Source organism: Falco biarmicus, chromosome 5 (assembly GCF_023638135.1).
Source record: "Falco biarmicus isolate bFalBia1 chromosome 5, bFalBia1.pri, whole genome shotgun sequence".
Classification (NCBI taxonomy): Eukaryota; Metazoa; Chordata; class Aves; order Falconiformes; family Falconidae; genus Falco; species Falco biarmicus.
The window spans coordinates 78,117,223-78,144,979 of NC_079292.1; the positions used below are offsets into that span (position 1 = coordinate 78,117,223).

Sequence of the window (27,757 nt, forward strand, 5' to 3'; positions counted from 1 at the left end):
AGGGTTAGTTTTTATAGATATTTGAAAGATGGTTCCTTTTAAAAAAATCCCAGTAGAAGCCGTATTCTTTGTAACAAGCGCATTATATTAACAGCATATTTGTTTTTATGGGTTTCTGCTATTTCACACTTATGTAGCTCATTGGATTCAACTCAAAATACGACTTCCGTGGCAATGCTCTCCTTTCAAGCACCACAGAGTGTATTGTTTCTCTTCTGTGCCAGGAATCCACAAAACCAAGGCTTCAGCTCCTCCAGATTTTCAGTTCAAGCCTAACACTAGCATTTAGTTCACAATTGCAATGTGTCTCTCTTGTCCTTCTTAGGTGGGATTGAAAACACTGTTAACTAAATAGCCAGCACATATGGCAGTAATTTTTCTTTTAAATAAAAAACTGCTAGTGTCCCGGAAAATGTTGCTAGAAATATAAGCATTTAGCTAACATAAAAATTTTAAAACCTGAAAATTTTCTGAAAGAATTCTGTTTCTTTCTGTGCCGAACTCGGGTCCTTTTAAGAAAAAAACCCACACACACCCTAGGCATTTGCTCCCTGGAGGAGCAGCTCCCTTGTATAATACCTTCATTTCTTTGCAGCAGCCATTCTGCCAGGAGAAGGTGGACCACCAGGCGGGCAGTTGTGGGACCCCATCCCCAGCAGAGCCCCGCTGAGGGCAGGGAGCCAGCAGCCTGCTCCTCCAGACCCTCCTCAGCCCTGGGGGGCCGAAGCCTTACAGCTCATACCCTAGGAGAGGGCTCTGACCACTGGACCTGGGACACCCTGGGTGGTCAAGACCCTCCATTCTGCCTCTGGGGAAGCCACTCCACAGCTGGCCATCCAGGCTTCCCGGCTGCAACACTGCAGACGCAAGGAGGTTTGCTTTAGCCTAATGATGATGTCCTTGGGAAAGGAGAAATCTTTGGCTTCTGCAACAGGCGTACGTATTGCGGGGGCTGTGTCCAGGTTCACGGCTTCTCAGCAGAATGACCAAGACAGGAACAAAAGACAGTTATTACCCTCAGTCTTTTCTGTTCGTTCAGGTACGCTCAGTAACTACATATGGGATTCCTGGCTACTGGTAAGTCTGGTGAATTCTGGTTTATTTGTTTTAAATTTTCAATTTAATTTGTTAAAGCCCAGTCTGTCATGGCTAACATTTATGTAGAGCCATATAGGAGCTCCTGCCTCAGTTTTGTGCTTTGAAGACAAAGGTGTGAAGTGCCTAGAGCGCTTATTTTCTTTTTTAACGTATCATGGTATCTTTGCTACTCTCTGCCTTAAATTTGATCAACTGTTTAAAAGCAATGAGTGCTTTTAGAAATGTGCAGTATGTCTTTTCATGATGCAAAACAAAGATTTTTACAAAACCATTTCATTTTGTAATTACATGTTCTATTTATGTCATTACATGTATTTACACTAATTACGCTGTTAGTTCTAATTACACTAATTGCATAAATACATGTTAATCAACTAAAGTTTACTTCCAAAGAACAAAAGAAATTAACTCTAGACCTACCTATTTACGGCCATGAAGCAAATCTATTAAAAGAAAAGAACCATCACACTTAGGGGCATAACTTCAGCTTCCTACCCAGAAAATTATGCTTGCTGAGACCTCACGTTTACACAGTAGTTACAATGTTCTTGTTTACAAAAATGTAGTCAGGATATTCTAGTTAGCAATTTAATGAAAAGCTCCTTAAATTTATGAATGCTATACCAAAAAGTGTGCCCAGTCCCATGGTCTCTTCCCGCATCTCTCTAGAAGATTTTTGCTCAATATTCTTCCTGTGGGGATAAGTTACAAGCAAAGAAAAATGGATGCTTTTTTCTAGCGTTCTGTTTTTAAGCAGGATCTACTGGCCTTTCTGCCCATAAGGTGCTATACAACAAATAACCTTTGGGAAATACCTCCTTAAACAAAACAGGACCCTACAGTCCCATCATTCAGTTGCAATGAAGATTCATATCAGGATCAGATTTTAAACTTGGGAGGTTTCCTAAGCATAGTTCTGCACAGCTTCTGCATAAAGCTGTGATATTCTAGGCTAAAAGCCACTATTTATCCTTAACACTGTTTTAACTATACGAACCTCTTAAAATGGTAAAATAAATGACCACCCACATGCCTCAAGTAACATTATAAATTTATATTGTAATAATCCTCTTAAACCTACAGCTCCAAGGATGTTTTCATGCTAGACATTTATTAGACTAGTAAGGTTAAGATTTCACATGAGCTGAGCATTTCCATAATAGAAGTGGATTCAGTTTGTATAACTTCTCAAATAGCCTCAAAAGTACACACAATCTAATGTGAATACATCTATTCAAAACCCAAAATGCCTGTTAAAGAGAGACCCCATTTCTACAAGGACTTCAGACTTATATTTTTGGTTTATACCACAAATACAGTTCATGAAAGAGATTTCATCTTATAACCTGTTTTCAACTCTCTTACTCAGTCTGAAGGATTTTGATGTATTTCAGACTAGAAAGAATCTGTATACAAGTGGGAAGACAAGTACACAGCAAATGCAAGAAAGTGTACTGTTAAATACAATCTAAAATTTACAAGACTCATTACAAAGACGATGTAAAAGCTCATCTTACAAAAGAAATGTTAATTCAACCTCATACCCAGCCTGTAAACCAAATGTTACATACTTGATAACATAAAAGAAAACATCTTATGCTTGTACACACCTTTCACAAGAAATACAGCTATACCCATGCAAGGGGCCTAGATTTTTATGAGACCTACAATTACATTTTGTGACACTGGAAGGTTTGAGTGATGCAAACCATATTTCCCAGGGCACCTCACTGGCAGGGACATCAGCCTGATTACAGTGATTGGGTAGAGAGATGAACAGCTGGCAGAACTAAAAGCACAAATGCAGTATGCACAGAAAAATGTTCAGTATTGGCCCCCATAACTTAACCATACTGTAGCTCACTTATTTAAAAAAAAAAAGAAAAGAAAAGAAAAATAAAATGGATCACCTCTGGATTTTCCTCCTTTTTCTTTTTGGTAGCAGGGGGTCCCTGAGCTGACTCTTCAGGAGGTTTCTTTGTCTCCACTTTACTTTCTGTCTGGGTTTGGACTTGAGGCTGAATAATGATAACCTAAAAGACAATGTACAAATAACAGAAAGAGAATTCAGTATTTGGAACTGGACTTTTCTGCCTGAAACATTTGATTCTTCTTCGAAGGGTTACTCGATACCCCTACAGAAAACAAACGTAAAAGTAAAAAATATAAAGTCTGGGGTACTGAGGACAGGCTTTTAAATCCACGCTTAAGTTTCTAAAAAATAATTTTTATTGGTGCATTATAAACCTACTGCAGCCTAAGGGAGACACTTGATCAGTGCCTCTGAAAATTAGGACACTTTCTATTTTGAGGACTCCTGAAGCTGATTCAGCACCCTAGCTTTAACACTCAGGTTGTCAGTGATTTTAAGGTGTTTCCTTTGATTTTATTTTTCATACAGGTAGAGTAGATGGGATTACTACACATTCAAATCAACAGTGTGATCTCAGTCATCCCAGTGTTATTTCAGAGTAAGTACACATGGATGCGAAGGAACATACTCCTTAGTACTACTCATGTAACTGCGATCAGAGTTCTGTCCTCAGCATTTATGTGTTATGAGCAGTGGATGTCTAGTTTTGCATAAACAAACTACATCTGTTTTAAAATAACACTAATTCTGGTTTAGAATCTATAGGAATTAATACACAGATCTCTTATACATGCATATATGTTAGTATATCCAGCTGCTCATATTTTAATTACTATATGAAGATTTACACAGTGCAGATAACATTATCTCAGAAGCTATCAAATTAAAAGGAATGAAGGACCACAGAACTACACATGTGACTACACCCATAATCAAAGATTCATGAAGGACTATGGAGGACTCAACTTGATGAAGGTTATTTGATTTGAACTCCAGGCCTTTTCCATCTATTTCATTGCTAACTTTCAATGTTATTTAATTGTTAGATACTTTATCTCAACTCAGTCACTCTAGAAAAGCATAAAAGCAACAGTTTTCTTAACTGGCAGCCAGTTTAAGTAAGAGAAAGCCGAATTATGCCAGAGAAGTGGGAAGAGATGCCTGCTTTTATTTACCTCAAAAGCCATCCTACATCCTGTATTATTTTTAGAACTCTATGAGAACCTGTGCTGCCAACAAGACCCAAAGCAGCAGGATCCCAGTAGCAAATTACAGCGAATGTCTGCTGGGTACGTTGGTAGCCTTTATTGGATCTGTTTCTGGTGTAAGAGTGATGAAGTTCTTGATTTAAAAGCTGAAAAGCAGTACAAAGAGGAAACAAGCAATTCATAACTTGATTTTTTCCTACCGATTCATCTGCTGATCTGTTCTGAAACCCTGAGCTCTCTCATTTCATTTCCAGGTCTTCCCCTGGCAGTGTAGAAGAGAGTGCCTGGTTATTTGATACACTCCCCCAGGGTCAGTCAATATGACTAGTACCAATGTAATTGAAGAGGAAGTCCGTAGGAAATTTGAGCCTGCACAGAAGTCAGGGATATTATTTGTGAGTATTGGTTTAACATAATGGAAGATCATATGGTCCCATTAATGTCAAGCTACATAATGATGCATTTTGTTTCTACTAAACGTATGCTTGTACACAGATAGATGTCTAATAGCATCCATGTGTCCCCTTAAGAATTTTGCCATTACTTTCACCAAAAAGAATGACTGACACCACTCTGCACAGGGCTGTGCACTCCCAGGGGAATATTCTGCTTGCACCTGCAATGTAATCCCTGTGTTTGATAACCAAAAGAACCAGAAATGGCATGAAAACCAGAACCTACCTTGCTGTCGGCACTAATGAGGAGTGGTTGCACTTTGATGCTATCGTTGACCACAGAGACAGTCGCGCTGGTGCTGATAGGAGTTGCATTGTTGGGGGAGGTGGAAATGATGGCGTACGCCACACCTGCACTGCTCAGAGGTGATGAAATAGCTGTAGGTTCGGTGACACTTTGTGACTGGCTGTTGGGCGTCTGTACATGGCTGACGGTGTTGTTGGCGGTTGGGAGGGCAGGGCTGGGGTTTTTGATGCTGACTACAGTTGCCTTCTGGAAGGTAGGAGGCTGCTTGGAAGGCTGATCTCTGCACGGGGAGATAGGGAGGCTGTCTGGAATCAGGGTCTTTGGCCTAACCTACAAACAGAGAGTTAGATGTTATTAGGCACAGCCTTACACCACCGTGAACAAACACTGCATACATGCACTCCTCCGGTACAATCTCTTAATTGTATTAACCATGGAAGAGAAGCATCTAGGCAAACATAATACAGCAACCCAAAGTAACCAGCCATACATTTACTTGTAGATATATTCCCAGCGCTCCTCAGCTGGGTCATTTTGGAGTCCTTAACTCATTGCTGAACAAGAAAAGAGGAAAAAGTCAATTCCCCTCTTTTATAAGCACACATCCATACAAAAGCTACTCAAGTCACATCCATTTCTCAGCAGGGATGTTTAAGCCAAAGCCATAGCAAAGAACAGAAACCCCAGACACAATAATTTCCCATTCAGAAGGACACAACACTCTTGCTATGAATTAAGGAGTGGGAACTGAACTGTTAAGGGAATTGTGGGAACGCATTTACAGGAACAGTAAGCATAGGCATATATACTGGTGGATCAGTGAATGAAGATCCTCACATTTTTAAGATGTGCCATGTCTAATGGAGAGGAGATCAATCATGCACTCACTCAGCTCAGCAAACAAAAAACAGGAGAGGGGAAGAAAAGAAACCCACAGCCAGCGAACTTCACATTTCGTTGCTGTAAGTAAAGAACCAGTTTATAGCCATGGGTGGATGCAGAAGGAACTTCCACGGATGGAGGGGGGAAACTGTTTGCCAAGATTTCCAAAGGCTGTGGCTTTACCCAGAGCCATGAATGATAGATGTGCACTATTGTTTTCAGCTAATGCGATGGGTTTCCAGTAGGGTAATTAACGTCACCCTGTCAACACGGCTCTGCCTTAAAAACATGTTAAGTACAGTTCCAGGACTGAAAATAAATAATTTAAACTGCCTCTCCTGAAGTTAACTTCACTTCCAGCTTATTCGTTAACACGGCCAGATAAAACAGTCGTTTCCCTCTGTGCTTATTTAGTCCTGTCACTTCTCACACCTTCCATACTGTGAAACAAAATGACAAGTTGTAACAGACAGACATGGGACGCAGCTGCCTGTGTCACCACACTGTAGTCTACAGGAGCCCTTCCAATGATGCTGACTTCAATCTTCAGCCTAAGCAATTTAATGAAAATGCGGGGATTTACTGATGTGCAGAAAATCATCTCCAAGGCTGGCCATCATCCTGTACCGTATCAAGGAGGAGCTGTACCCGTTTGTCCCCGCAGGGAATATTAAGCACAGCAAAACACATATCGTGAGTTCTTCGTGTTTTGGTAACTCAGACCCCAACTGCTGAAAGAATCCTAACACCTACAAGCAGTGCAAATGTGTATTAGAGGCACAGTCCTGCTCAGGAGTGTCTAACTGTCAGCAACCGAGGCAGAGGGAAGGTGAAGGAAGAAAGAGAGACAAGAGCAAAGAGAAGGATTTGCCTGAGGTCCTGCAGCACACTTGTGACAAAGCCAGAGAGCCACTGTATTTGGCTCACAACTTTGGGGTAATACTGGAAGGCCCCACAGACCCACTGGGAAATGATGCGAAACTATGCTAAACCGTGACTAACTGTATTCAAGATATGCTGACAGTAACTGATGGGGTTTTTGCTCTTTCTCCTCTATCCAATCACTTTATGTGATTATTGATTCATGTAGTTAAGATACCAAACAAATACCCTGGCCAAGGTGTTTAAGAGAGGGGTCTATAATTAGCTTCATATCCGTAATTAGCTAGTGGTCTTATTTTCAAAAGTACTGCACAGAGGATTGCTTTAAACCTGCCTTGGCCCAGGCATTCTGCAAAACTAAGGCTTCTAAATTAAACAACAGCTCAGCGCCATAGAACACATGATACTTCAAGCAACTTGTTCAACTAACTCTTGTATCAAAGTCAGTTATACAAGCAGATCTTGTAATATCTACTTTTACATTTTCATAGTAATACCCTTTCCCTCTTATGTTATACCTTACATAAGTCTCTCATATGTCAGACTTTAACAAATTGCTCATGCTCATGTGCTCAGAGACACGTGCACACAAATAGTATCATATTTAGAAAAGAAAGTCTGAGAAGCTTGGCAAAATACAGTTAAAACATATTACCATGGCTAAAAAGTCCAAATTTAAATCTCAGCTGTTTGGCTAAGATCTAAATTTTACCATCTTTCCTTAAAACCAAATAATTTTCTTTTAAATTGATATAACAGCTGTTACCAACAGAAGTACTGCAAACACAGATAAGCACACATATACAGAGAAAGAGAGAGAGAGAGAGAGAGAGGAAGGAGCAGTTCAGATCAAAGATTCAATAGAACAGTCACTGCGATCTTTAGAAAAAATCAAGTCTGACAAAAAAATCAGCTCAGAAGTTCTTCTAGCCAAAACCTGTCATGTAGTCTACCAGGATCTACTGTATCTGTCACTCTTAATTGCACTTCTATATTTAATCAAAAGCCTAATTAAACTAAATGCCTATATATATTCCAGCTATATAATTATCTTTTCTACCCTGCTACATATATATATTGACTGTCAGATGTAGCCCTTAATACACATTCTGCAAGTTGGGGGTGAATGCATATTACTTTGCTATAAAATAAGCTCTTCCTGCACAGACAATTAAACAGACTTAATTTTCCAAAGTAACATATTCTCCCCAAGCGTTGCATACTGAACTATCTGATATGCCTTACCAAAGCGGTACAACAGCAGAACATAAGCCGGGCGTTTTCTGCCACCGTGTGATACAAGGGAGGTATAGCTGTCCTCAGAGCCTTCAGCCTCTGCAAACCCCCTGGCAAGTCCAGCCAACGCTCTGAGGGCCTGTTTATTTGCAATTCCAGAATAATAAAAAGGGTTGACTATAGAAAAAGTTTCAGGTACTCCTGATTTAAAGCTAAAAATAAGTTAAAGTTAAAATAATGTTTATTTCTACAGCTTGCAGGCATGAATCCAAAGCAGAGAGCAGGCATGGAAGCCCCTTGTGCTCTAACACCGATGAACCTTCCCTCCTTGAGTACTAACACCGAAAGTAAGCACTTAATAAACAGCCAAGTGAAAGACCTTTGGCAGAGTTTCACGTTAAAAACTGAAGTGCTACAGTAATCTGTGAGAATAATGGTGTCAGCTGGGAAGAAAAAAAAATGCAGGCAAGAGCTAACGTAAATTCCTTTTCCTCACGGCAAAACGGCAGCTCAGATTTGGGAGATGAAAGGAGGACAGTGGCACTAGCAGAAGTTTGGAAGTTGACAGTCATGGAAGAGGAAATGGAGAAAAACTAGGGCAGGGCACAGACTGCATTTCACATGCAAGGTATCAAAAAGACATTTCTACTGAAAGTAGCACAGGTTGGATGGCACCGGTCCCCATTACAAGAGCCACAGAAATAAAAGGCACAAAAGTTTAGCAAAGAAGAAAAGAGAAAGAATAACAGACAGTATGCATGTTACCAAGTGAAAACTGCAACTGTTGGCGAGCGCTGCAAATAACAATTCTCCTGTAGCTCAGCCCTTCTCTCCCCAAATATCTTTCATTTTACTCCTGACAGCTGTCAAAACAGAATGTGATACTACCAGGGCTCTAAATGCAGGAGAAGAGAGAGCTGCTTCTTGAATATAATGATTTCACAAACCCGTGTTGTTCCTGAGTTTCCTCAATACCCACAATAACAAAACCATTTGATTTTAGGCAGCAATATTCAGACACCCCTGGTACTTCCAAATAGCCTGCAGGTGAGCACACTGTTCAAGAAGGTATTCCCAAACCTGAGAATTCACTACGTGGGGGCTGTCTGCTTTTCAGACAGGGAAATAACACCGACCCCAATCCTGTGAGATGCAGAGTGCTCTTTTGTTCAGCAACCTCTAATTTCATGTATTTTAAAGAGTTTCAGATCAGAAGGGAATCAGCTCCTGTGACTAATATGACTCCTTGTATATCCCATATCATTAAGCTCCATCCAGATGTCCCTATATGAAGCCTAAAGGCTTCCATTACACTGAAACATCATTCCAGCTCTCAAGAGCACTAATTGTTGAATACCGTAGAGGCAAAGAAACTGCTAAGTGGCAGAGGTGGGAGAGCCTGATGTGTGTCACCATCGACAAAGGCATCTGTGATCATGGGCAATCTATTTCCTGAGCTACATCCCATCAGGTGAGCCACTCCCACGCTGTAGCAAAGAAGAAGAACGTAAAAAAGAAAAACTTTCACAAAATAAGCCCTCAAGATCCAACCTGAACAAGTAGAAAGGAAAAGGAGGAGAAGGGAAGGAAAGCAGACAATTCCTCCCATCTCTGTGGGCAATCCTATGCAGTCCTAGAGGACAGGATTTAATTAGAACAGTTATCTCTGTGCAGATCGGCAGGTACTATGAGAATTGTTAAGGGCAATTCTGGTAAATGTGTTCTCCTTATGGCCTAGTGAAGAAGGAGAGTTAACAAGTGCACTTCAATTACAAAACCAAAAGGGATCACTGTGATCCTCCCGCTCACACACTGGCCGAAGAATTTCTCCCAGCAACTGAAGACTGATTTTAAAAGAAAATACTCAGGACTTCTTAACGATGAATTCATCACGAGCCCCAATAAACTGTTATAATATTTTATGATGCTCATGACTGGCATTTTATTGAAAGGCTGAATTTGCCTAACTTCAGCTTCCAGTCCCTGGATCCTGTTACAGCTTTGTCAGCAACGCTGAGGAGCCCTCCCCCTCCCCTACATCAGATATCAGCTGGATCGTGCTCAGCATCAATCAGTCCTTCGTACTGGCAGGGCCGATCTGTATGAGAGTAAATTTTTCAGCTCAACGCAATATCACATTGCCTTTGAGAGAAAGACCATTATTCACACTTTATTTTCACTTCACCCTTGTACTCAGAGCTTAAAAACAAAAACTCAAAATGGATTTGGCACAATTCATATGTCACAGAGGCAAAGTGCTGGGAGCAGCAGACAGAGCTTTCATTCTTGAAAAGCTTTAGAGGATCACACAGAAAACATTAGCAATGGCTGATAAAATGAGTGCAATATGGGGTAATTATATCCTTCACCAGCATGAACAGATGCACACTGACTTCAGTAAAGCTGTGTCTATTTATGCCAGCTGAGGACCGACTCTCTCCCTCTTCCCTTTTAAATCAATAAAAACTATGCAAAAGAAAAGGCTCTGCATAACTTTACGGTGACGACACACCCAAAAATCCAGCTCGCACAACTGACCTGAATACAAGTGTTTCCAGCTCGGCTGATTTTTGATTCCTTTCCTGATAAGCACCTATTATCTTCAGCCTGGTCTGAGACCACAGTCAAACACAGTTTATTTTCTTGCCACAGGGGGAAGATTACAAATCACACGTGACTGTGGATCCACACACACTTTTCTTACTTCCCCTCGACGGGGCTGCGCAAAAACAAAGTTACGCTTCAGTGTGTATCAGGAGGAAACCCCAGGCAAGATGACTCGCTCCAGTGAGTCCTGTGTTCGCATACAACACGAGCCTCTCCTTAGGATCTACCTGGAATATCAGCCTGGCAAGCCGCAGAAGAATGCTATGAAATGCAGGACAAAGCCCAACCAATTTCTCCAGCCCACGTTTCCAATCCTGCTGCTCTGGACAATGAGGACCCCGGAAGAAATTTTAATCTGACTGAAACCCAGAGCAAATTTGAATAGACTTCAGTAAGGCCATAACTGCATCTAGCACCTCAAAACAAACTGTAGTCTCTCATTTTACATGCCATGTAACCCAAGAATCACCCTGCGGTATTTTCACACACGTTCAAATTACGTGCAGCACATCAGACATTTTCCACTGGATTGTACACCTAATGTGCTTCGGTACTCAATTTGTTAGTCATGGATAGCCAGCTTTAGTGTAAAGGTGACACACAGACAATATAACCCCTGTGCAATTTTTAAGATGACAGCTCTATTTCATTTAGTTTTCCTTCTTCAGCTTTGCTCGATACTACAGAAACGGAAGGTTTGCTGAGAGGGATTTTTGTGTGGGAATCCGCCAGCTCTCCTTCTTGTGGATGTTGGCATAAGGCAGTCAGGTGGGAGTTCTTTATTAAAAATGTTATCAGTGTTTTGAACACAAAACTGTATTTTCACAGGAACTTGACTGACTTTTGGTAATGAAACCTGCATTTTCTCCTCAGCTATACTGCCTGTATTTTCTGGTTTGGCATTGCTGCTGTTGAGTTGATTCGTTAAGTGGCTTCTTTCCATTTGCAAAGGGGAAAACTACCATTAAACCAGCAAATTAAAATCAATATTATTCAAAAAAATAACAAGTGGGGGTTGAAGTTGACAAGGTTTTCTCCTTTTTTTCCTTCTGCACAATGATGCTGTCCTTGACTATGCAGTTATCTATGTGCCTCTGAGGAAAGAATTTAATGCTTATTGTTTAGGATTACAATAGAAATATAAAAGCTAGACTGTGATTATACACACCAGTCAATATCTTACTTCCATTTCTACCCTTTTCAGTATTATGAGTTAGCTTGCTTCTCTCTCAGGTACTCATCTATGATTAACTTACTTCAATTTAAATATAAAGTGTCCATGAAGCCTTTAGGCATAAAGGAGTGAACATCTGTCTGCTTTCCTCCTATTTGTATACTTTCATAAGCGAGCGCTGGACTAATCCATGCAGCCAGGCATTCACCGGACTCAAACGCTGGTGTTACTTCAAAGACCATGGATGTCACTGTTTTGTGCTGTCCTTCACTTTAAGAGACTTTCCTGCTTCTAGACAACAATCACGGCACATTATAATGATTTGACTAGCCTCAACTCATTTACTAACCATAATAAAAAATTCTGGAAGATAAAATAATAGTTCTGTCTGCTGACAGCCTGAGCAAGATGGAAGCACACAAAAAGCTCCCACATCAGGAGATGAAAATGATGAGGTTTAGGGATGGGAAGCAGTGCAGTGAGTTCCTCCAAGCCTCTGATGAGGTACTGCAGAGAAAGAAAACCTTCCTATCCACACATCATTTGGCCAGAGGCCCACCGCGAGCTTGTGCAACTGGCACGGAGGCTCAGAGACACAGCACAGTCCAAATTCAAGCCAGACATGGACCTGAAGCCACATCATTCCCAGGGATGCAAATGGCGCCAGTGGAGAGAGGGGCCGCCTCTTCTCATCTTCCTGATACTGCAAAATAGCATTTGACATGGAGAGCCATGAGAGGTTTCACCTGGGAAAAAGGTACCATGTCAGGTGTTAAAATGGCTTGAATCTTTCCTGGGGGTTGTATAGATACCTTAAGCTCCTATGTGCAGACTGTCATGGAGATCTGACTTCCATGGAGGTCCTGTTCTAAATGTTCACAACACTGGTTGGATCGGAAGGTCTGAAGCATCAGGAACAGCCAGTTCTGCTTCTCCTTCCCCACCACACTGGATCAGTTCTCTCGTTAAGAGCAGACAACTGATCGTGAAACTCAGCAAGTCAGAGGTAACAGAGAGGTACTGTGGAAAATTTGTGTCTGGGTATAGTCCCCCTTGATACACCGTACGTGTTCATCTTTGCCCGTACTGCAGAAGACTGGATTTCTCATCACTGCCAACCTCTGGCACACCACCGTCCACAAGGAACAGTTCTTATTGCACCACCTTAGATACATCTTTGTCCATCTTGGCTGCATTACAGCAGTGTAAAACGCATACCATGGAGCACTGCAGATGCTCCAGCAAGCCCATGCCTCTCTCAGCTGCACAGGTTACCTATCAAACCTATCCACTAATGCATAACTGAGGTTCCCACAGACTTTTCAATAAAGTACTGTGTTTTCATCCCAATCTTCAGTGCTCTCCCTGTAAAGATTTAGTATAAAAGACAACAGTAGTCATGGGGAGTCCCTACAGCAAGGCTGATGCTCATATAGGAAAGCATCTCAAACTACTCCACAAATTAAGGGGACAAACCTCATCACTTTCTACAATAAACATTTTCTGTATTATACTCCTCTGACAGAAATATATCATGGCATGCAATAAATAGTAGCCTGCTTATTAAAAATAAGCAAACTGATAAAAAGGAACCCTAACCAGAACCCTCAGCTGCATGCACTTCTTCCCAAAGGGAAAGGATGAGAGAAGAAATAGCTTACCACAGATGTTAATCTTTGTGCTTAACACATTACCAGAAGGTGCTTCAAATACAGTGACAAGCACCATATAAAAGTCAATATAGAATAAAACAGATTAACAACTATATTTATTAAGGGCTACGTTTTCAGCCAGGCCTCTGCAAACCTTTCTTTTGAAAAAGCAATTTTGTTTCTGTTTTCCGCACACATACAGTCAATGAATATTAAATACTGTTGCAAAACCTTTAGCTTGGTTATATACCATGCTGATTAAGTTACCTTGAATTAGATTATCTCTCTTCTTCACTAGCATTCCAACACATCCCTCTGGAAGCGCTGAGGGTTATATACCAGAAAGGTGCATGACATCCCTTAGGGGATTATAGTCCTTTTCTCCTCTGATATTGTAATAACAACTTTACCCAATTCAATTATCCCTTACCCAAATAAACAATAAAGTGCTCTTGTCTCTTCATTGCACAGTTCAGTGTAACTTTTTATACAAACATGTATATCTGCTGGCTTTTCTGTTTTCACAAAAGGCTGACTTGCATTTAGCTATATTTTTCCACTTCCTAATGGCTATGCACAGTCTTAGCACACTACTCTTACAAATAATGAAAAATTATGTGGGTTGTTGGGTTTTTTAGAGGTTTTTTTTTAGAGTTGCATGAGCAAACTGATACAGGCTTTGCCACAGACCAATCTGTGCAGTTTCTTCTACAGTACATGCTGGCATCACACAACCTGGTTTCTGTCTATAGGAGCTGTTCACCTTTCAAGAAATCCTCCAGAAGCCCTATCACCGGGGAAGGCAGGAGTAGTGGTTGGTTTTGTACACACGTGAAGAGAATCAGCAGCTGTCAGTGGAACTGTGCTCATAAGAACTATGACAAGAAATTTTTAAAATGAGAACATGTGTTTAAGTTTTGGGAACATCTGGAGACCACAGTCTCTGGCTGGGCTCACACAGTACCCAATGATGAATAAAGACACAGTAATAAAACAGCCCCTTGACCCAGAGCAGCCTGCAGCCCACTGACTGAATTCAGACCCCACTGAATTATGCATATTAAAATCACTACGGAAGATAAAAAATAAGCAGCACTTGACAGCAGAGCTGGCTGGAGTTGACTGAAAACCAACCACGTTTCATCTAAAGCAGTTGTGCGTACCTGTTTCTTTTCACCACTACCCTGCATGGCAGCGCCACTGTAGGCATCTGCTACGTGACTCTGCTCTACTCTGATCAGCAGTGTCATGAGCAAAGCCATCCCGAGACCTGCCTTCAGCCAGGACTGGAAAACAGGTCAGGGAAATAGCATTATAATCTGATTTAACTGCTATTCAAATCATCACAGTCTCTCCATTAATTTGAACGAGAATTGGATTGAGACCAAATTACTGACAACAAAATGGGAAGTTTATTCTAATACCTTCACCGTTTCATTTAATATCTTCCATTCAAAGAACAGAAAATAAGATTTTCTTATTTCCACAGTGCAACTTAATTTTTATATAAACCAGTTCAAAATAGACAGACTGTCTGCACTGCATAACCCCAACCTGACAGAAGTCACCCCCTCCTTACAGTTGATGGGTGCCACAAAGTAGAGGAACAGCTCAAGAGCAAGAGGGTGCATCACCTGTGTGTTTGAGCAGAGGACCTCCAGGATCTGCTTCTCAGACTGCAGTGGAGAGTCTGCAGTTTCAACATCTCACCCAGCTAGAAACTTCAAAGGCCAAAATAAGAAGAAAAAGACTACCTGGAATTAACTTTGCAAACATCACAGCTCATAGCAGAAATATTCATTTGATGAAAGCAAAAATAATTTCATCTTCTGAAAAAATACGATTTTTTTTTTAAAAAAAGAAAAGATAAAAGGTCTGCCAAAAAGGCTTGTTTTGGCAAATAATGAATGCCTAAAGAAATATTGTTTGTATTGTGCAATGTACTTGTAATTAATGTTTGTTTGCTCACCATTTAATAGCAGTTCTGCACTAAGTGATGGGATTTTGCTGCCATTTGTGAATGTGCAGATTTTGAAACTTCATTCCCCATATGGAAGAGCTCCCAGGGGGTCATATCATAAACCCATTCAAATGAACAAAACAAATGACAAGTATCTGTACAAATGTGGAAAATGAGAAAGCCGCATGTATATTTTACGTAAGTATCATTAGAGTGCCCTGGTTTACTTGTGTGGTATTTTCCTGCTTGACTGCACAGAGGTAAATCAAAAAAGAGGCTGTCTAGATGAGGAAGGTGAAGGCATCAAAAATACAAATCTCCTTTAGATGTGTTGAGGGGCCCTTAAATGGAGGAGTCCCCTGTTTCTTTCCAGCCAGCCTGGTAATGTTTATGCCTTTCATGCCTACATCCAAATCTAAAGGGAGTCTGAAATCTCAAAAAAGTCATGAGACTGGCCAAAAGGAGAAATGTCAGGTAGCAATCGGTGTGCTGTCAAGAATGTGGATGCTGACCTGGATTAACCCCATTTGTCTACATGCATCCGAAACAGAAATGCCATCCGTCTGGCTAAGAGTGAAGCTACCTCCAGACAGCGACTCAGAGATAAGTAGCCTTGTAACACAGCAGGGATCCCAAAAAGGATTGACCCAGGCCTTCCACCCGGCCATAAACAAGAGAGGCAGCACATACAGACAAGATTAAGGCAGCTTAGGTGATGGTCACTGTGCCTGCCACTGCCCTTGCACAAACTACACCTAGACTTAGCTGCTTGAGCAAATAGGCAGGCACACAGGTGGGCTTATCCGAGCCTTTGCTGCTATGGTTTCAGTGCTACTACGGCTCTACACAATCCACTGCTAAAGCTAAGACTTCGTAGCGATGGAGGTCAAGGAAGCTGCAATACCTTGCAGAACAGATGCAGCTAGAGCTAACATGCATGACCACTGACATTGTACTGCTTTAGTTCTTTGTGTGAAATACTGTGGACTTCTTGGTAGAGGGGTGATGAATATTGTTTTGTTTTAAAAAAGCTGTCCCTTTAATTTGCTGCTACAAGGGCACCCAAAGTAAATGTTTTTAGCAGATACCAAACTCAGTTGGCCCCTTTGCGTTAGTATGCTTGGGAGACGGTAACAAAGCTGCCTCTCAGAAAGTCAGTCCTAGAACGGTAGGGTTGTGCCACTAACTCAGAGCAAGGTACAGAAGCCATGCTTGTCACCCAGGAGGGACAACAGGAGATCAGTAGCCAGCCTGCTCCATAACCAAGTCTGAAGCGTGATAGCTGAGACTACATGGACTGTGATAGGATTTAATTCTGCACATTTTCCAGCTCCTACTAGAAGATACTGTACACCCCTCAATTGCCAAAATAATTTTTAATTTGGCACTTGTTTTCTCAGAGCTATGAGGAAAAGAGGGAAGAGACGTTCTTTACCATAATACCTTCATGGTATTACATGGCCTCATTTCCTGGCATTTCTATATTTCCATCTGAAGTTTCCAGTTCTCCTGGGCCACAGATTCCTACTGACCTTCAAGATTTGCCAGAGATGACTACACATTCACCTGCAGTTATTACAAGGGAGAGCTTTCACAGTGACACAGTGACGCAGCTCACTTACAGTGGCCTCCCAGATCACCTGTATCCAGCTGTATTTGGTGAATGACAGCTTTACATTATTTTGATTCATGGCTATATTAAATGTATTTTGAAGGCACTTGAGTAGTTAGGTAGAAGCCAAACTTTCCACTTGTAGATGAAAACTTCATCTATCTCAAGACATCAAGCAGAGAGCTTTGAGGGGTAGAGGGAATTCCCCACTAGGAAACAATATGGAAATATTTATACTTCTCTGTAAGCTTTGAGTGGGAGAGGTACATACAGACCACGGTGAACTGCAAAGGAGGCCACAGTCTGTAAATGGGGCAGGCAGTTGCTGAAGAAGGAGGTATTGGCCTGTGAAAAAGGCAGAAAAAACTCAGAACATACGGTGTACCTCTGATAATGTGGTACTACACACAGCTGCCTACTTAATTTTTAGTTTTGACAGAAATGAGACAGCTATGTGGTTATTTCCCACGTTATGTATAGAAAATAGAAAATTCAGTGAACTATGGCTTAGGACTGCTGAGGAAAGGTTGGTGTTTCACTAGTGTTAAGTATGATTGCATAAACAGGTCTGAAATTGAAGACTGTGCTAGGAAAGGAGTGAAACGAAGTGAAATACAAACAAAAATATTGCCATGAGCTAAACAGCAAGACAGAAAGGATATGTGTTCTTTTCAAAAAGTTGAGGAAATCAGCTTCCTCCTTCTTCCAATTCTTCAGAATTGAATCTAACACTGAATGAAATTTTTTCTACTTAACAAAAGTACAGAACATTGATGCTTCTCTAAGTGCAGCATTTGCAATGCCATCATCATTGCTGAAACATAACCTTAATGATAAGTTAAGCCCCTGTTACAGGTTTTTCATCTGCTCTTGGAACCTCATCTATTTTCAGGAGCAATCTGCTCATCTTTGACACCCCAAAATGGCAGAAATCAATGTGTTATTATGCTGTAAGAACAACTGAAAAGCAAAGCCTTGAACTTGATAAGAAAACTATAACCTTCCTTTATGTTCACAACTTTGCCTTCCACAAAATGTAATTTAAAGAGAGAATTTAAGAACTTTATCTTGGAAATACTCTTTCCTCCAGGCAAAGTTAGCTCACAGATCTTCTGCTAGATTCTGCCACTAAGAAAATATTATGGGGGAGGGAAAAAGGAACAATAGGAAAACCCAACATTGATTTCAATGCTAGAAAAGTGTTCACATATGAGAAACAGGCCTCTAAGGGCCACATAGAGGGAAATATATTTATACTTCATAATCATGAATCCAAAAAGCAAACCATAGAACTGCAGCAAAACACTTGTTGAAAATAACATGCAAAATTTTTGGAAGAGGGCTGAAATGGGGAATAAAGTGTATGGTTAGGGAAATGGTGATGGATATTCAGAAAAGAAAACACTGAAAAGATTTCAAAAATCTGATTGTAACTCTCCTTTCACTCCTACCCAGCCAGTCTGGCCTCAGCCTGGCATCTGGGTTAGTTGAGCCAAAACTTTATACTGGGATAGACAGGGATAACAGAAGCAAGTTAGTAAAAGAATTGTGTGAGGCTAAATCTTGAACAGAAAGGTTAATGCTTCCACTACTTTTTTTAATTACAGAATTGCAGATCTTCACTTCTGTGATTTGTGATTCATCTTACAAAACTAAAGCTTACCTTTCACTGTATGCACTTTGTTCTTCCACAATGAATCTACAAGATTTTTTGCAGCTTTTCATTGTGCTAACAGTATGATCCCAGAAGAAAATGGATATTTTTTTTCCCTCCACAAACTGGAGAAAATCACAACTCTGCTGTTGAGTTCACTGAAGGTGAGTCTTTATTCAGCAAAATGAATGTGCTGACCTACCCAGGCCTGGGCACCAGACAGGAACAGAGTAGAATACATATAAAATTACACATATCTCCCTTTGGAACTGTATTTTGTACCTGAGGTAGCACTGCTGGTCCTTGTCCTGCCAACCTCTGCAAGGAGCTGACCTGAGGAACCTTAATGGGCACTGCAGTGATAGTTCCCAAAGTCTGTTGAAAGAAAAACAGTTGAACACAGCTTAAAACACTTGCACAGCTTCCCCAGATACAATGTGCCCGACTTAGCGGTTCCCCTTCCAGATCTTTGTGTCTTCCCAACTTATGACTGAAGGATACAGCATATCAGTCCATTTTAAGCCTGCTCTCTTCTGCCTGCAGAGTCAGAAACTCTTCCTTCTCTCTAACTTTCTCTACAGATAACTAAAGCCTATTGTCTCCTTAGAGCATTTGGCAATTCTGAGTGCGGCAGATACATCTCATTGTTTTGAATCTCATTGTTTTCTTGGTACACAAAGAAAATACAAGTGTGCTGCCATGGCTGAAGGCTGTCTAGGCACTAGCTTCAAAAGAGATCTGAATAAAGGTGAAACACACCACAGTGAAACTTCAAAACGTGCATTGGTGAGATAATGCATTTCATGGTAGCCAGGGTCACAAGAGAAGTTCACTGTGTCTTAGCAAATAGTAAATACTGAATTATTAAAACTGAAAGGTACCTATAAATCTACTACAGCACACTGTAACATGACATTCAGCTAAGATAACATTCATTTGAGCCAACACAGCAGCTATTACTATCCACATTTATTTTCTCTACTCACCCTTCTCTTAGTTCTGTAAAAAAATTATTCAGAGTTTATTTAAGATTAGGATAGGATAGGATAGGATAGGATAGGATAGGAGAGGATAGGATAGGACAGGACAGGACAGGACAGGATAGGACAGGACAGGACAGGACAGGACAGGACAGGACAGGATAGGACAGGACAGGATAGGACAGGACAGGACAGGATAGGACAGGACAGGACAAGATAGGACAGGACAAGACTATTCCAGTTGGAAGGGACCGAAAATTATCATCTGGTTCAACTGCCTGACGACTTCAGGCTGACCAAAAGTTAAGGCGTGTTGTTAAGGGCATTGTCCCAATGCCTCTTAAACACTGACAGGCCTGGGGCATCCACCACCTCTCTAGGAAGGCTGTTGCAGTGTTTGACCACCATCTCAGCACAGAAATGCTTCCTAATGTCCACTCTAAACATCCCCTGGTGCAGCTTTAAACCATTCCCATGCATCCTATCACTGCATACCAGGGAGAAGAGACCAGCACCTCCCTCTCCACCCCGCCTCCTCAGGAAGCTGTAGAGGACAATGAGGTCACTCCTTCAGCCTTCCTTTCTCCAAACTAGACAAGCCCAAAGTCCTTAGCTGCTCCTCATAGGACATTCCTTCCAGCCCTTTCACCAGCTGTGTTGCCCTCCTCTGGACGCATTCAAGGACCTTCACATCCTTCTTAAACCATGAGGCCCAGAACTACACACAGTACTCAAGGCGAGGCCTTGCTGAACACAGCAGGATAATCACCTCTTTTGACCAGCTGGTTATGCTGGTTTGATGCCCCCCAGATGTGGTTTGCCCTCTTGGCTGCCAGGGCACACTGCTGGCTCACTCACGTTGAGCCTGTGTCAACCAGCACCCCCAGGTCCCCAGGTCCCTTTCTGCAGGGCTGCTCTCCAGCTACTCCTCTCCCAGCTTACATCTGTGCCCAGCATTACTCTGTCCTAGGTGCAGAATCTGGCATTTTGACTTGTTAAATTTCATTCCACTAACCATAGCCTAGTGCTCCAAACTATCTAGATCCCTCTGCAAGACCTCCTGTCCCCAAGGAGAGTCAACAGCAGCTCCCAGTTTGGTATCATCAGCAAACTTGCTGATGGTGCATTCAACTCCTGCATCCAGACCGTTGACAAATGTGTTGAACAGCACTGGCCCTAGAACTGAGCCCTGAGGAACACCGCTGGTGACTGGTCACCAGCCAGATGTAGCCCCATTCACTACAACCCTTTCAGCTCTGCCCTTCAGCCAGCGTACCATGAACCTGCCCATCCCACAGCTGGACAAGTTGTCCAGAAGGATGCTGTGCAGGACAGTATCAAAAGCTTTACTAAAATCCAGAAAAACTACATCCCCTGCCTTCCCTTCACCCACTAGGTCGGTGACCTTATCATAGAAGGATATCAAATGAGTTAAACAGGACTTTCCTTCTGTGAACCCATGCTGACCATGCCTGATGATCGCATTATTCTTTAAATGCCTTTCAATACTACCCAGCATAAGATACTTCAGGTAGCTTCCTTCTATGGGCAAATATATTGCTGCATTCTACATAAAGGTTACTTTCTAGATGGAGAAGTGATACTTGCTAACCCGGTATTATCTTTCACCCTTGTGAATACAGTTGGATACCAAGAGTAAGCAAATCATGTTTCTGTAATACAGAGTCAAGTACACACAAGTTTCCTCCCTACCCCCAGATTTCTGTGCCTGTTAAGCTCCTTCGCTGACTTTTCATCTACCTGTAGTGATACAGATAACCACAGATGTATATTTATGCATTCTGTTATAGATGGTCTGAATGGCACCTCTTTTTCAAGCCTCACCAACAGAGGCTCCTAAAATACTGGATCCGAGATGTTGTAAATAACGTGTGCTTTATTTTTTCTATTAAAAAGGACACACAGCCTATGAATTTAAGATTGGGCCATAGGTCTAAAGAACATAGCTAAATTTTCCCCTTCAACCTCTTTCATTCCTTCATCTCCTATTACAGTTCATATTTTGGTTAACTAGCCAATATTCTTAAGGTAAGATTTTATAACTTCTATCTAACGTTTCTTAATTGCTGTTGGGACAACACGGCAATATAAGCAAGCAGACGATTGTCATTATAACAGCGAGAGACACTTAAGTCACTGATCACAAAAACTTATCAGCCTGCTAGAAATAATTAATAAAGACAGAAAAATCGTTTCAGCTGAATTCTTCTAAATTTAAATCCTCTTAAAACAAAAGTATTGGATTACAGGCAGTAAGATAAAGTATGAATATTATCCCAATCTGGTAATAAAATCTGTCAATAAAAAGGAAACTATAATGTAATCAGCTCAAGGAAAGCGAAACTGTACCAGGTCCATGCCGTATGTTCTCCTCAGACCTCAACAACAGAGTGGCAAAACAGTCTGTTTCATTCTAACTACACTGTTTGATAAGAATACCATGCATTTTCATGCAGAATATTTTTAATAAACTTGTCCTACAGAGCTTATATTTTTAACTCTCCTACTCCTCTTGGAGACATTTGGGGGTGTGATGTTATATATTCGGCAAAGATTAAAATTTGCATAAGATTTGCCGGAGTTAAACAACAAGGAGAGCTGTACAGTTATAAACACGCAAGACAATTTTGCCTGAGTAGTCATGGATTATCAGTACCCTGGATTATCCATGGAAAAATATACTCCATTAAAATTCTGTCTTAAGCCAAGGACAGGGGGAGCAGAGAAAGCGACATTTCCACCCATGGATGCCAGAACAAGTAATATGTTCCTGCAGCAGTAAAGGTATTGGCAGCAGAGTGAGGAACAGAAGGAGGTATTTCACCAGTTATCCTTATACAGTGACACATGAATAAAAACAATGGGAAAGATACTATAAACCACCTGAACGAATTACTTCTTTGCCCTGTCTTACCATATCACAGCCTCACACATTGGGAAGGAAAACATGATGAATTCCTGCAGTCTAGAGAGGAGAACTTGAGCTGCCACCTGCTGCCATCACCACTTAGACACAACGTCCTGCTTTATATTAACATGAATTAAAATTAATTCAGATCAGTGACTTGCTTGTTAAGGTGACTACCAAAATGAACTTTCCAACCCACCCTACAGGAACTGAAAGTTTATCACAAGTATGATCCACATTTTCCCTCCATCCCAACACTGCTTGCATATAGAATGAGATTCCTTTCACAATGCAGAGAAGCCTGAGTTTTCCCTGGAAACACCAGGAGCACCGCAACTTCTCCTGGGCTGCAAATATGCCCTCTACAAGAAGTTAAAACAAGAAGTTCTTCCTTCTGGAAGGTCATGCTTAAAGTGTGGCTGCACCTCTTTTCATTTTTAGACATGCCACCTCTGACCTTGAACACACATATTCTGATATTTCTACTCCTACAGAGACATGTGGATTTTAAGGATTTTCAAACTGCCCAACAGAATACCATGTATTAAAATATGAAGCGCCGATACTGAGTGAAATTGGGAATTGACTATAAAGATAAGAATCAAATTACTCAGAAGTTAGATAAGGTACAGTTATCAACTGGTAGGATGCACAAAAACTCCACGTCTGAGCAACCAATCTTATTTCTTGTACTATTTCAAGTACAAATCACAAGGGAAAAAAAAAACAGACCACCCCTGTCTAGAACAGGATGCCTCTGCCCTGTGAGGAAGGGGCTCATCTCAGCCTCCGAGTGCATCGTTGGGCCAAGTCTGTTCTGTGTTTCAAAACACTGAACGATTGAGAAGGAACGGGGATGAGAGAAGAAACAAGAAGCGCCATAAAACTGCTCTGCACTGTTCTCTTAGCATCACTTGAAGGCACAGCCAGGATGTACAGTCTGTGGGTATCCGGGAAATGAACTACCATTAGTTCCGTCACCTGCATTTTCAAAAAAATTGTCAGATTTATTTTCCTGAAGTAGAAGTTCTGCAGCAATCTCGAGAGAAGAAAAACAAATGTTTTTTGGTTTTGTGCATCCTACCAATTGATATGGCTTTCTTAGGTTATGAAATTTTCAGTGACAAAGATGCAGCCTCCTGTTTACAAACAGTTTTATAGTAATGATCTGTTATTTAATATTCAAGGAAACAATCTCAGTATAAAAATCACATGGCCAAGGGAAAATTCAAAACTTTAATCTCACATTAATAATAGCACTGTAGCATGTACAGACAGACAGATATCTAAGAATCTGTTTTACTTTTCACTATTTAAATTGTTTTGTTATTGTTTCCCAGCTTGAGCAATAAATTGTTCAAGCTGTTGTATCAGCAGAATTCAATGACAGAAACCTCTGTACTTCTCCTGTAACACATTTCATCTGTTATCTCAGGGTATTTCACCTAGGTCAGTACTATTGTTTCCATTTTAGCGATGAAAAAAATTGAGATTTAGAGGTAAAATAATGTTGTCAGGGCTAGACTGTTGTGCAGGTGGAAACGCAAGCCAGACTTCTTCCTTCCAGTGTCTCATCCATGTGACTGATCTTCACCTCATCAGTTGATGTAGAGTCACATCTGGGTCACCTAATTTTTAGGTCAGAATTTAATGATCAGACCAGGATGTCTCCATGATGATGGGCAAAAGAGGTGAAGTATGGCACAGAGGGAATCGCAGTTGCGGTCTCTGCAGTGAAGGAGGTGCAGGTGCTGGAAGGGATGGTTGGGCAGTTTGACTGGGTACATTTTCCAGTGCGTTTCAGAGCACTGCTTTGTTCCAGTTTAAGTGTTAAATAAACAGGCAGATAAAACCACTTGCCTGGCAAACAAAAAAGCAAATGTCCTTATCTGATGTTCTTGGCCAGGCAACCAGAACTAGACAAACTCCCCATGGCTCAAGCGACAACAGGACGAATGCTGCTCACACTCACTTTAAGACTTCAGTTCTAGCTGGGTCCACAGCTCCAGCCCATGGGATGCAAGAGGTGAGTAATCACAATACCTTCCCCCCAAAAAGGAAAATAACCTTTTTTTTTCTCCTTATAGCAGTGCCACCTATTTTCACTCACAAACTGCCCAGGCTTGCTACGTTGAGCCTGGTGGATCAAAGACCCGTCACTCAATAATTCCACGCTATCATTTTCATCCATGTGGGCCATTTTTTTTTCCTCCTTCCTTTTTTCCAATTTGTCCAAAGAGCAAGCTGGTGCACATTCTTATAAACCTTTAATTAACAAGCTGAAAAGACATTTTTCTGGCAATGCCTGACCTTTAAGCACTTTGTATGAATTTATCGATACTAGCAGAAACAATAATTTAAAAGGTTATTTTATGAGTGCTGGATAGTTTATGGCAGCACTTTTGTCAAGATAAATGAGTTTCTTATTTCTACATTTACAGCTCTAAGCATTTTAATAATAAAGGTCCATAAAAGTCAAAAGATAACTCCAAATCTCTCCCTTATCTAAGTCTACTTGGGCTTTTCTGGTGACCCCCTGAAACACCTACAACGTGGAGGGAGCACTGCAATGTGCAGTGAGGGGGGAAAGCGAAGAGCCAAGTTTCAGTTTGCCTCAGAATTGTTTTGATTTGATTGTAGGCATGTAAGCCAGTTTTACTATCTTTATGCCAAGATGTTTTTTCAAATAAAAAGAAATTAATCGGGTGTATTTCAGACTGTCTAATTCACTAAACTTCACACCTGGCAGCACTTGTTATCCTAGGCAAGCACCTGGGAGCTTGTGACCCCTTGCTAAGTCCTGCCTCCAGCCCCTGCCCCAGCCCCAGACTGGAACAGGCACCTCAGCCACTGCATCACCTGCTGCAGGAGTTAATGGCTAACGAACGCATATGGCTGCTGCCACACAAACCACTTCCAAACCCCTGTCTTCAGTGACCTACACAGAGCAGACAGGTATCTGATGTGTCAGGACACCTTTTTTGCTGGAGCGATCCATAGATGCCCTTGTTCAGGAGCTGCAGCAGGCCCACTGTGTAGGTGACCCGCAGCCTCAGTTGTTGGGTAAGTGTCACCTAGTAGCCATGCTCCAAAGGGTCACATTTTGAATTGCAAAAGCAGGTGAAAAGATGCAAATGGAATAATCTTTTTCAGTGGTCAGTTTACTCACTAAGAAAATAATAAAGATTTAAAAAAAAGAAAAAGAAAAAAAAGAAAACCAACCCCAAAGCCTCAAAACAGGACATAACTGCACTTAAAAACAAACCAAAAAAAGCAGCTCCTCCCATGTAACAAGAAGAAAACAAAAAATTTAGAAGATATTGCCAAGTGTGGTTAAAAAAGAAAACCACTTCTCGCTCTCACCCAACAGCATTGTAACTACTTGCTATATTCCCTCCTCCTAAGCTTCTCCTACGTTAAATCAACACCATCCCTAGATTAAGGCTCTCAAGGACAACTGAGGGATAGAAGTGTGGGGACAGTGGCAAGTAGAAGACACAGAACATGAAACAAAGAGTGAAATTATGGTGTGGACAGAGAATAAGAATTTAAAGGATGAAGAGTAGAGATGGTTAGAGGATAAAAGGATGCCAAGGCAGAAAAAAGGATGAGATTTACATTGTCAATGATCAGACCACGGGCCATACGTTCACTTTCCTACTATTATGTTATGACTTCTTTAGTCAATGCCTGAGTTTTTAAATCCATGACATGCACATTTGTGATTTTAGTAAACTTCTCCATTTCAGCCCTGAATGAATACACACATATCTCTATATCTCTCTACAGATATTTACCTTTACTTTATTGAAAGTTACTTACATTTTACTCAGTTTGGGTAAATATATTTCTCAGACCATTGCTATGTTTCCTTTGAGTTATAAATTCCTTTCCACCCCCATTTGGATGTATTAACAAACACTTAGGGACCTGTTCCTTCATTTCATCATCCATACAAACCCATTGCTGAGCTTGGGTACATAAGCACTTTAGGATTAGATCACAGATGCAAAGCTGTTAGGGGACATGACTCTCCTCCCGTTCCAGAATTACACCAAATTACACCAGTATGGGTAAAATCACTAAAGTCAATCACTGAAAAGAATCAGACTCAATGAGGAACAGAAGGTTAAAAAGCCACATAGTTTCAAAAGCCTTTCACTACAGCATGTTACCAAAATAAATACTTAACTCAGGAACATATGGGTTTGTTATATCTTAGCAGAACAGTTCAATTATTTCAGTTCAACTGACACTGCATTGCTGTATTATTTGCAAACTATTTTATACCGACATCAATACTGCAGCACAAATATTGTGTTCCTACAATGTATTATAGAAACACTAATCTTTTTCTTTTTAAAGTACATATGCATCTCTCTAAGATCTAGGTCTTCTTCATGTTGCAAATAAGACACCTAAGCTATTAAAAAAATGTTTTTGTCTGTTATGTGTTCAATATTGGCAACAACAGTTTTACAGAATGGATTTTTAATGTGGTAGTGACAGGGGAACAGATTGCTATGGCAACAGCAAAGATGAAAATTCTTAACCTGAATGGATCGTCACTGAAGTAATTGCAGGATTTTTTTACCCATTCTACATCCATTTTACAACTTGAATGCTGCATTCAACCTTGAGCTTGCTTTATATAAATGTCAAGCACTATATGCAACCTCCAACTTCATTTGACTTAAAACTTGCTGCACCTTACCTCAATAATCCAGGACAGTTGTTGTTCTCTAGCTAACCTAAACATATGAATGCGATTATTTTTCTGTATAGTCCACCAGTAAAAGTACTGTGTGCTTGGACATAACTTTGAGGCTCCTGCAAGACATGTATGCATACGTATTTTTTCTTCCCTTCCAGACTTAACTTCTATAAAAAACTGTGGAAATCATTCTTCATTTCAAACTATGGTGAAATCACTGTGCATGGTATTTCTAATAATCTGGTAGAATAGAATAATGGCAGTTTCACACTCAGATTGTACCCCAAAGAGATGGCACTTCAGATACATACTTTGTGTAAACAGTAATTTAATTGGAATTTCATAGGAAACTAGAAGATTTCTCTTCCAGCTTTCAAAAGTGTCTTTTTTCCCCACTTCCTTTCTCTTTACTCAAAATTCATTAATCGTGCTCTTGTATGCACGCTTACTATTGTTATGAAGTAGACAATCAGAAGCACAACAAGTCCTGTTGTTTTTTTTAAAGTATCAGTATTTTTGAAACCATCCTTTCTTTGGGCACTAAAAAAAACACTTAAACCAACCCTCATTATAGTCAAATAACAACGACTCATA

At 40.8% G+C, this 27,757-nt stretch overlaps 1 protein-coding gene across 1 annotated transcript in view; it reads right to left on the reverse strand.

The window, feature by feature from the left end:
* Window positions 1–27,757, reverse strand: part of PHF21B (PHD finger protein 21B) — a 67,260-nt gene that overhangs the window by 22,301 nt on the left and 17,202 nt on the right. Inside the window, exons 2-4 of the mRNA XM_056342080.1 lie at window positions 18,823–18,915; window positions 4,861–5,211; window positions 3,009–3,131 (exon numbers count right to left, since the gene is read on the reverse strand). Coding sequence (XP_056198055.1) covers window positions 3,009–3,131; window positions 4,861–5,211; window positions 18,823–18,915 — 567 coding nt within the window. The remainder of the gene's footprint in view (window positions 1–3,008; window positions 3,132–4,860; window positions 5,212–18,822; window positions 18,916–27,757) is intronic.